Source organism: Drosophila erecta, unplaced genomic scaffold, assembly GCF_003286155.1.
Source record: "Drosophila erecta strain 14021-0224.00,06,07 unplaced genomic scaffold, DereRS2 tig00000056-arrow-arrow-pilon, whole genome shotgun sequence".
Taxonomy (NCBI): domain Eukaryota; kingdom Metazoa; phylum Arthropoda; class Insecta; order Diptera; family Drosophilidae; genus Drosophila; species Drosophila erecta.
The window spans coordinates 1-10,617 of NW_020825201.1; the positions used below are offsets into that span (position 1 = coordinate 1).

The following is a 10,617-nucleotide window of genomic DNA, read 5'->3' on the forward strand; positions in this document are numbered from 1 at the left end:
GGCAACTTCGAGTCTACACAATGAATTTGTATGGCCCGAGTACTGCGCTGCAATCTGGTTGTTTCTAAGGAGCGCAAGGAGGTGCGCATTTTCTATCGCACATACAAGAATGTCGTGCACATCTTCACCCAGCAGTGCTTCAACGACGAACTGCAGGATGTGGCCGAGACCTTCATGAGTCCTGAGGGTCGGATTGTTCTGCACTATTGGCGCGGCTATAACTACCTATTGCATGCCGCCTGCATGCCACCGAAGAGAAAGGAACCCATCCTGCCCAAACTGGAACTGATGTGGCGCCAAAACGAACAGCTGTCTCGCAAGTTCCGGGAGCTCAAAGCCCTCAATTACGAGAATGCCACAAGCTATCTGAGCAGCAATTCACAGCTGGCCGATTTTATGCAGGATTATGTGCTCAACCTGCTGCGGTACAAGCCCAGCAATGTCCTTGAGTTCTCCATCATGTTTTTCCAGAATATGGCGAAAGGATAGGTTAAGTCCCAACTTAACTTGAGTGTCTTCTAAATTCCAAGTGCTCATTGGGCAAGTAATCCTAAAAACAGAAGAGATTGGTAATGTTTAATATATCGTTGTATTCTTTATTAGAGTGTGAATTAAATTAAAATACATAAAAAGTACAGAAATGGTATGCTATTTTCTAAAAATACATTTAACTTTTCATTCGAAACACACAATACAATATAGTAACCGTTGCCAATAAGCCGAACTTAACAATGAGGCACCCCAGCAACCTATTTCTTTGTTTGCGCCCTTCAAACAAACGTCCAAAATTTTCAATATTAGTCTGTGCCCAACACCAGACGAAAGTCATTCGTACACTTTACAATCCACGTGATATTTTCTTATTTTCACAAGTTAGTCGTAAGTTGAGCCATAATGAATTGCTTGGAGAAAAAATCACCGGAGGCGAATCCCGAGTGTAAGGGCAAGACCATCGAGCTAAATCCGGGGTCCGCTTGCCCGGCTCCGCTAATCTGTCCCCTGCCAACGGAACCACCCTCCCACCGACTGAAAAAGCCCCCACAGCCCGCCCTAGTGGCCTTGACGCCTCACCCCGATGAGGCCGCCCAACAGCACCTGGTCCAAAATATCATGGGTTCCGCCCAAGAGCATCAGAAGCTGCAGGCGGATCTCCAAGCAGGAGTTGACCAACAACAGATGCAGTTGGCCGACATGCGTGCTGAACAGTATAATCAATCGCACAAGCCACTCAAAATGGAGGAAGTGCAGTTTGCGGTGAGCTGAGTCAATGAACTTAGCTATTATTTATATTCATAATTTATGCAATTTTTCGCACTTTCTGGACAGCGTTCCATGGACCCCGAAGCAGATGATTTGCGAAATCCACCGTGCTACTTGCCCCAACAGGGGGATGAGTTGCCCCACAAGGACCAGCTAATGCCCATGGGTCCGATTGGTCCTTGGGCATCGGGCAAAGTAGATTGGAGCCCCATGGCCGGGATAACAGGCACAAGACCCGTTGTGGACCGCTACTCGATCACCCGATACAGCCCCAATGAATGGCGGACCAGGAACCACGAGACTGTGCAGGTCGTCAACGGAAGCTTGGGCAGGGCGGACAAGTACGCATTCAGAATTTAAGGACCTCGAATTACTAAACCGCCTAACTGCGAAATCTAATCCACAGAAACCGCTTCAGTTCGACTACCGAATTCCTAAGGCTCTCTGCCCTGGTGGCCAAGTCGCAAAAGGAAACCACTGACAAACTGAGGATCCGTTCGCAGTTGATTGGTAAATGGAAGAATACTCTGGAGAATGCCATCAAGGCGATGGCCGATGAGATATCCACTATGGAAGTGGAGCGGATTAAGCTGCGAAAGTCCATGGTGGTTCTGGGCGTACCGGAATCCATAGCTAAGGAGTGCATTGAGAAGAGGGCCACACGACCAGATACCGAGCTGGTACGCGACCAGGTGGAGGAGGAGCTGGTCAACGAGCTGGCCCTCATCGCTGAAATCCGAAGGTTGTTGATGAAAACGCTGGATGACTTCAATACGCAGCAGGTTGAGAATCGCACGGCTAGGCAGCGCCTGGAATACGATTGGAGTGACAAAAAGGAGGCCTACGACATTGATACCGTAAATACCGGGCTAAATAACTGCTCCAGGACGATCATGTTTCGACCGGGAGCTGTGCGCCAGCCACCAGAACAAGCATCCGAAAAGTACTGGGAACATTTCAGCATGGAGACCCTGGACGAATGCGAAAAGTGTCGCCTCAAGTCGGTGACCCTGCGCAACACATTGAACTCGACAATGATGAACGCGGCCAGAGATATTCGCACGCAGGCCGATGTCGTTGAAAAGGCCCTGACCTCCAGGATCAACTGCACCCAAGAAGCGGTGCAAAGGTTCGAGAACGATCTCAAGAATATCCTGCAGGGTCTAGCCGACGTGGAGAACCGCATCGAGCAAATGAAGCGTCGCATTAGTTCCTTCGATGCCTCCATGAAGGTGGCCCAAACGCGCATGGACAACCGCAGCTATCGGCCAAATGTGGAGAACTGCCGGGACTTGGCCCAGCAGGAGCTCATCGATGGGGTGCACACCATCCAGAGCAGCGTTTCGGCCCTTCTTCATGAGCTTGAGGAAGCAGAGCGGGTCAAGACGGACCTGGTGAATTCCCGTGCCCGACTTGAACGGGAGATTATGCTGAAGAGGCGTAGCCTTTTCATCGATCGGGAGCGTTGTATGCTCATGCGATCCTATTATCCTTCGGCTAATACCCTGAGTGGCGCTGCCACATCCTAGAGGGGCTTACCCGTTTTGATTATGTCTAAATTTATGCCAGAATTTTAAATTACCCAGTGCTGATTTAAGCGGGAAAGTTTTTATTGTGGGACTCACATTCAAAATTAGCAAGTGAATAAATTTTTGAATAATGAATGAATAAATTCTAATTTAAATTTTAACACATTTCCAATTTAACTTCTTTGGCGATAACAGGATAAGCAATGCTGAACAATAATTATATTTTCGAAAAGATATTTAGCTTAGGAATTAAATGTAAAAGGTTCCTATCGATATTCAGCAAACAAATCCAAATTTGTATTATTTATTACAGCCGCTAACGCGTTTGGATTCCCTTAGGTGTTCAAGGCTTTTTAAGCAATACCACTTAAGCATCTAATTGCCTGATTTTTGAATTAGCCTTAAGTTCTTTTTAATAAATGCAATAAAATGCCATTAGAGAGCAATCAGACACGTTTGGAAAACCATATAACTGAAAGAAATAAGTTGCCAACATCCCTACACACTCACGTCCAACCACACACTCGTGTTGGCCCAAGTACTTACCGAAACACGTTCAACAGCTAGAACAACACGTACTCAATTTAGAGATACACGAACCGGATGGAAAAGGGGCGTGGCAGCGGACTGATATTGATACGGAGGTGCTTGAACATTCGTTAATGTTTGCCTTCCTTGGCGCGGCAAATATAGGGGCAGTTTGGCCAAATGCACTCGCTCGAGGTATTCGGAAACAATTTTGCAGGGAAGCCAATAAATTACGGAGCAAACGGAGGACGGCGTGCTGGAATTTCCAATTGAAAATGGAAAGGCTATTTTCCCTTTTGCAAATTTGCTTGCCATAATTGTCTACTAATTTCAATCACAACTAATAATAATCACAGCGATAATATTCTCTTAAATGCACATAAAAAAAATAAAAGTACAAATAAAAACCCAGAATGCGACGCGTCTCCTGTCTGTCATGCGTTGCATGTGTTTCTCGTTTAGTCTCCGGAGTTTATCTTCCTTCCGCATACGTGCAAAACATTCGCCGTCCAAGATTTATTGCCTGGAAACGTGTTGTTTTTCATATTTGCCAATGCTGCCATGGGTTGCAGCTAAGGCTTGCCAATAGGGTTGATACTTCAGGGAAAAACATTTCCAGATGGATTCATGAGAGGGATTGCATCGCCTCGCTATTGTCAAGGTCAAAGACAGTCGAGGATGGATCTAAATAAGGCTTTATTTTAATTGTTAGGCAAACATGTTGGTTTTTCACTCTTTTATGTTTCAGGGCTTCATCAAGATCGCAGCATATAGTTTGTATTTTTAGTACTGACATGCATTTATATTTAATTAATTTTCAGTTATTTATTTATCAAAACGGTTTTCCAGTAAAATATTTCGATGGAATTAAAAAATTACTTTGAATTACAATATTGTTTTCCATTTATTTTCGCACATGCGTGCTTTCACTTCCAAGACAAGTCCATTACCACAAAGCAATTCTCAGGGGCATCAAACAGCCATTAGTCAAATTTTCCCTCCTCCATCAGTAGCTGGTTGCCTTAAAAAGCAAGAATCGTGTTTCCTATGTATGCCGTATGCTGTTAATATTTCGTAATGCCGGTAAAAATCACAGCGTCAACTAAAAAATAAGGGGAGAGTGGAAACATTGCATAAATGGTCGACTGTTTTTGTCCTGGCACCATGTGGCTAAGAAAAAATCTGTTGCATACTGTTTGCGGTGAAACGCAAAAAATGTTATATTTCTGCTACCCCGCTGGGAAACTGCGAGAAAGAAATGTGAAAACGTCAAAAAAAACAAAAAAAAAAACAAAAAATAGTCATTATGTCCTTACGAAATTTTCTGTGCGTATGTGTCTGTGTTTCTATTATTTTTTATATGCCCCAGAGCTGTATTCTCCGGGCTGTTTAAAGCTGAATGCCAGATACTCCAGGTGAAAACTTTTTCGTGAAACTATTCCCAGTCGGAGATGTAAAGTTGAATGCCACACCTTCGACCCTGGGAGGCCATAATTTAACTTCAACGCAGCAAGACATGCAATTTAATTTTAACAAAACCTGACATTATCACACCAGCCAACAACTAGCCCCGTCTACATAGCTCCACAAACACGCACGCAGACATACACAAGGAGTTGGGACAGAAGGAGTCGAGCGGTGTTGGCAACACAAAGTTAGTAACATAATAAGTAGCAATTTTCGGTTTCCGCTTTCCGGGCCAAGCGGCAGCAGCGTCAGTGGCTGCAACCTACCATAAAAATACATAAAATGGCTCTGGCTAAAAGAAAGCCCAGAGAGCAGAGCGAGGAAAAACCCAGCCGCATGCACTCGTCGTACCGCCAGCATCCTTTCCAGATTCAGGGCAGGAATGGAAGCGAATGGAAGCGAATGCCAGCCGAAATCGGAACCGGAGTAGGGATTGTGCGGCAGGATGGCAGGAAGAACGGCAGGCAGGCGAGTCCCGTTGCCAAGAAAGTATACTAACTGCTTGCGGAGTAAACTGGTATTTTATAGTTGCAGCCTGCAACTGCTGCCCGAGTTGCCCGTGCTGCTCATAGGTGCCAGCAGCTGCTGTTCGCCGAAACTGAGACGTAGACGGTAACTTTGGCAAGGAGTTCCGGGATTCCGTTTCTCAAAAAGGACTCTCCGTTTTCGGTAGTTACGCTTAGTTCTTTAAAAAATTATTAATATAGGAACACAGTTATGCATGATAGCCCATTTTATGGTGGGACTTCTTATTGATACTCCAAAAAAAGTACAGTCTTATTGGTTTTCAAAGTTTTCTAAAAGGTGCTTAAATTATTGCCATTCCAAAATTGTTTCACTGCCTCTAAAACCCTTGGAGAACCCTATTGCCAGAACACCAGCCACGGATAATCCGACGAAATGAAATGCCGCTGACTTTGCAAAGGCAGCTAAATTAGCTGCCGGCCACCTTCCGCATTCATGCCAAAGTCACTCAAAGCGACGACATCGGCTACAACGACAAGGACGACGTTGATGATGGGATGCAGGACGAAAGGGTGGCTCGCCGGGGGAAGCGCCAGTGGGCGTGCCAGGACAATAAAGGTTGCCGGGGCTCGTTAGCATTTTACAACACTGGCATCGGCTGCAGCACGTAGCTGCAACTTTTTGTTGCCGCCTCCGGCAGCCATTTTTGATATTATTTCAGAGCTGCCTCGGCACTTCCGTTTCCGCCCTGCACGCGTTGCATGTAAATGGGTTGAATGGGTTGAATGGGGCTCACGTTTTTTGAGATCGCTTATCGGGGCCAAAGGGAGTGCCGGGTGCAAGAGCTTCAGAATGCAATGGTGCGTGTGCGAGGGAGCGAATTGAAGTTAATGTGGGCGACTGATGATTTTATCTGGTGCTGTTGACTTGTTGACTTTGCGGGTTAATGGCTTCATTATGCTAATAAAAGATATTATTTTTACCGCTTGTCAGATTGTGAGCGGAGGTTCAACTTTCGTTTATATCCCCACGACCCACGACACACGACACTCAACACGATGGGAAGTTTGCGGTAGAGTGTTGGTTTGTTTTAAAATGCACATACAAAAATACGTTTGCAAATTCAACTGTTAATTAGTTTTTAAAGGCTATATCCTCCCTTCAATTATAGTTTCGCTTTAAGAAATTTGTTGTGTATTATTTAAAGAAAATTAATTATATTTCATGGTTATTAAAGAACGCAGTTTTTAGTGAATTCAAAGCAAGTAAACTCAAGCAAGTGAACAAATAATCGCACATTGCAGTTGCTTGCTGCAAGTTGGACAACGAGCCGCAGACATTTGATGCATTTCACAGCATTTCACCTGCATCTGCCCCACCTGAGGCAAACAAGCCGATTAGCATATGTTTAGCTAGCAAGTTGGCCGATTCGAGGTGGCTGGACCGAGTGCCTCCCATGCCGACGTCATTTCAAATATTCAGTTGGGTGGGCCAACGGGTGGTCCGGAAATCAGTGGATCGTGCCAAAAGCATCAACCGAGGCAGAGCGGCGGGAGCCACAAGCTTCACACCCGCCCCAAAAACACGAAACCCGAAATGCCGAAACCAAACCCAAACCCAAATGCGCTCCTCTGTGTCCGGTTTGCAGGCCCGGAACGCTGGTCACCGAGCGCTAATGCGGCGTGAATATGCAGGGACCGATGGTCGATGGACGTGGCGATGTCAGCTGAGGCCAGCACGTTATCATCGTCAATGCACGATTTTTTGGTCGCTGTCAGGCCCAAATGTTTGCAGAGCATTTCCCAGCACATTTCCCAGCACATCCCCATTCGCTCCTCCATTTCCCAGCACTCACCTTTTCTCCGTGTTGACGTTACCTGAAAAATCAAAATTCCAAATTCCAACACGAGCCAGATTGTAGGGCATTTTATTACGAGGAATGTGTTGACGCTCCTCCACCTTTAGAAATGATTGAATGACATGCCAGAGAAGAAAAGGACCAAGTGCAAAAGTGTAAGACAGTCCCAGATTCTGACACGTTCTACGCACATAATATATGCAATGAAAGGAGGTGGTTTTTAATACAACAGAATGATGAAATTCCCTGAAAATTTTGCTGAATGCTCTTTGGAGACACATCAACAAATGTCAAAAGGGGAATGCCATTAGCGTACATCTTCAAAAATGTTTTTTGAGCCAATATGTTCTTTTGAACTCTGTCTATGCAACGGAATAAGCTTCAATTTAATTTATAAAATGTTATTTTTTTAAGAAACTATTTCCGAAGCTTGTCTTTAATTATTCTTTCCTCAATCCTTCTTAAGTTATGTTCTTCTGATTCATTATATTACATCTGAAAGAATAAGATTTCATACTCCCTCCGATTTTTTGTATATTATTTTAAAATCTTTAAAGCACATTGCTTGTTAAATGCGCAGGAAAACATTAGTTATTCACATTTTATTAGTTTCTTGAACACAGTGCCACTTGTCTTCAAACGTTGCCATCTCGAATCCACACACCGTTTCCGTAAAAACTTCTCATTTACAATCTCTGCTGGCAAAGTGTGTGAAACTCAAACTCAGATGTCATAGCCCGACTTTTGAGCCGGCAGAAAAAACTTGTGCTTCAGTCGCGCCCCAAAACCATGCACATCCTGGAAAGTCGTTGTTTACGAATTCGTATGTGTGGGTGTGCGCTAGCCGGCATTTTTGGGTGTGATCCAGCATTGAGCTGTTTGTCTTTTAATTGTTTGCACTTAAGTCGTTGGTTTGTTTGTTCGTCTGCGTTTGTCTGCCTCGCTCAAGCAAATTACGGCCATAAAGTGTGGCACGTTTTTTATGCGAAGTGAATGCGGGCTTAATGTGGGGCTTCCACAAGAAGATGCAATTAAATGTTGCGGACAACTGTGTGTGCAAGGAAATGTTATTATTGAAATGTAAGCATTTCATATAATTGATGCTTTAAGAGAACTTTAATTGTAATTAGTTGATTTGTAAAAGACAAGCCCGTGCTTCCTCTTAGCCAGGAATGTCCATCCTGCTTTTATCAACTGCAAGTTTGACTTAAACTATTAGGAATACCTTGAAATGTGTCTGCTTTAATTTGTATCTTAAAATTGGGAAAGTATGGGAAACCAAATGCAGTGTCAATTGACTTATCTGTGCGGTCACGCTATCAGCGTTTGGTATCCGTTGTTCAGTACTCGCTTTCCAAAAAGCACATACTACAGCAATAACTACATGTTTGCCAGGACAAACAACATGGGAGGCCAGGTCGAATGCAATCCGAATCCTTAACCTAAACACTTGGCTAAATTGATACACACATCAAAGTTGCGTTGCAGTAGCCTCAAAACTTTCCGTAAATCAAGCAAAATGCAAATTTCACTAAAAGCTGAGGACGAATCCGAACCGGTGAAAAGCGGAGACCACAAAACCAGCACACAAAAAATGCAAAAGCGAATGGCGAAAGGAAAGTTGTTGTCTGAACTGAAGTTTGGAAGCTGAAAGTTTTGTGGGGAATAGCCCAAAATGGCGCCAGGTAAACGGACAACGATGAGGTAGAAAAGAGCTGACCCCCGAAAGCCTTATTTATCACACGTATAGTCCTGGTCTCGATTCTCACCCTTCCATTGCCAGATTTGGTTACGGAAATCGCATACGAATGTTGGCCAATTGGATTTGGTTACCCCAAGAGTTGGCCAAAGCCTGTGTGTGTGTGCTTGCATGGACCCTATGCAGTGCACTGTAAATATTCGGGAAAATATTATGAATTACTAATAACCAAAACTATCGTAAAACCCAGTATAAATGAGTAATTAAGGAAATTTTAAAAACCCACTTTTTATTTTTTACAGAACGGAACTTTTCCCATGCTGGATTATCGATTATCTGGAAGTTTGCCTTCGCATTAACCGGTACAGACCGCTGATAGCAACTTAGAAGAAATCGATGGAGCCCATGTGGTTTAATAGAATTTTGTTTTATCTTCATAAGTCACTCTGATAAGACTTTTAAAAACTGTAAAAATGATGCGAAAGTTACAATATCAGTTTGCGCAAAACACTCTTGTTAAGCTAATCTCTTCTAATAGGAATCGAATCCACAATGGCAGCTCAAAAACAGAACCTAAGCACACCTCTCAAAATAATTGTTTTAATTCAGCTTTTTTATCTGCCGAACCTTGGATGCCTCGGGGATTTTCTTAATTAGTCCGCCTACTGGTTCCGGATTTCCACTGATGACCGCATTTTACCTTACACCACAAGTTTTTCGCATAATGCACATACCAGGGGAAGTAAAATTAAGGTTATTTAAGTTAAAGTCGGATGGAACAACTTCGTGCCTTTGGTCTTATTTAATTAAACCCGGTGCCGGGCATGTTTTATTTCAATTAGTAGCCGGGGCAAGTGGATGTTGCAATGCACAAAAACCCGTGCAAAATAATTAACTGCATGCAACAATTTCCCTGGCCGTCCTAACTGCCGAGCTGGTTGCCACGATATTGAACCGAATTCGCTGGGCTGGCTTACTTGCATGTACGAAAATGGAAATCTGCATTTAATTTATTGATACAACAGCCACGGCAAGTGAATGGGAACTCCGGCTGAGGATTTCGATGCTCCCGCCAGTCACCTAAATGTATGCAGTGTAAAATTGTTAAATGCACGCTTAATCTGCATATAGGCGTGGATTCCGCTGTGCGCCACGCCCCCTCACCGCCCAACGCCCACCGCCCACTGCACACCCCTCACCCGTCGTTGGCACCGAAATTGTTTCATTTCCCCATTAAAATATACGGACGAAAATGTTAAACACTTTATTGGCTCAGTACTGAACGCCGGTGGGTGTGGCAGGTCTACCTCCGATTGTTGCGGCTGTCACGTTAGCATATCTGTTTTTCATGTTCGCAGCACTAATCGGCCAACGTCCGTCTGCTCGAAGCCCGGGAATCCCCCGATCCACCGATTTCTGTCCCTGGGCTAGCAACTTGTTCATTCCAGACAGTTGCCACCATGTGCACTCACACCTTTTCCTGTTAGAAATTTTCGATTAATCGGAGTCGTGGTAAAGGGAATTTCTTAAGCCATTCAAAGCGGATTTTAAAGTAAATATGGCGATATACTTGGGCGTCCAACAAGAAAAGATTCTTGACTGCTTTTAAGAACCTCGTTGAATGGATATTGTTTATATGCAGAGAATCAAATGTGACCACCTACAAACACTTTGTTTAACTAACTACCATTTCATAAATTTGTAAGACCTGTTTGGTATTTTCATTTTCTATCAATCCGTTTATTTTCGAATTTTCGCATTCTTTAGGATTCATATAAAATTCAATTCAAGACTCCATCAGCGATTTCCAA

At 44.0% G+C, this 10,617-nt stretch overlaps 2 protein-coding genes across 2 annotated transcripts; both read left to right on the forward strand.

Annotated features, from left to right (window-relative positions):
- The first annotated feature begins 30 nt into the window (after positions 1–30).
- On the forward strand, positions 31–489 carry LOC113564222. The gene has a single exon (XM_026979806.1). It carries the CDS (start codon positions 31–33, stop codon positions 487–489), a length of 459 nt encoding a protein of 152 aa, XP_026835607.1.
- A 178-nt stretch (positions 490–667) lies between these two features.
- LOC6556019 (tektin-4) lies at positions 668–2,924 on the forward strand. Its single transcript, XM_001982845.3, has 3 exons — positions 668–1,254; positions 1,327–1,601; positions 1,667–2,924. The coding sequence occupies exons 1-3, from the start codon at positions 895–897 to the stop codon at positions 2,787–2,789; spliced, it is 1,758 nt and encodes a 585-aa protein (XP_001982881.1). The 5' UTR covers positions 668–894; the 3' UTR covers positions 2,790–2,924.
- Positions 2,925–10,617: the final 7,693 nt, after the last annotated feature.

What these genes read in the sequence shown, in the direction of transcription:
- LOC113564222 (XM_026979806.1), top strand. Translation starts at nt 31, where the DNA reads ATGGCCCGAGTACTGCGCTGCAATCTGGTTGTTTCTAAGGAGCGCAAG.
- LOC6556019 (XM_001982845.3), top strand. Translation starts at nt 895, where the DNA reads ATGAATTGCTTGGAGAAAAAATCACCGGAGGCGAATCCCGAGTGTAAG. An exon ending in TGGAGGAAGTGCAGTTTGCG is followed by an intron (nt 1,255 to 1,326) that starts GTGAGCTGAGTC and finishes CTTTCTGGACAG; the next exon opens with CGTTCCATGGACCCCGAAGC. An exon ending in AGCTTGGGCAGGGCGGACAA is followed by an intron (nt 1,602 to 1,666) that starts GTACGCATTCAG and finishes TCTAATCCACAG; the next exon opens with AAACCGCTTCAGTTCGACTA.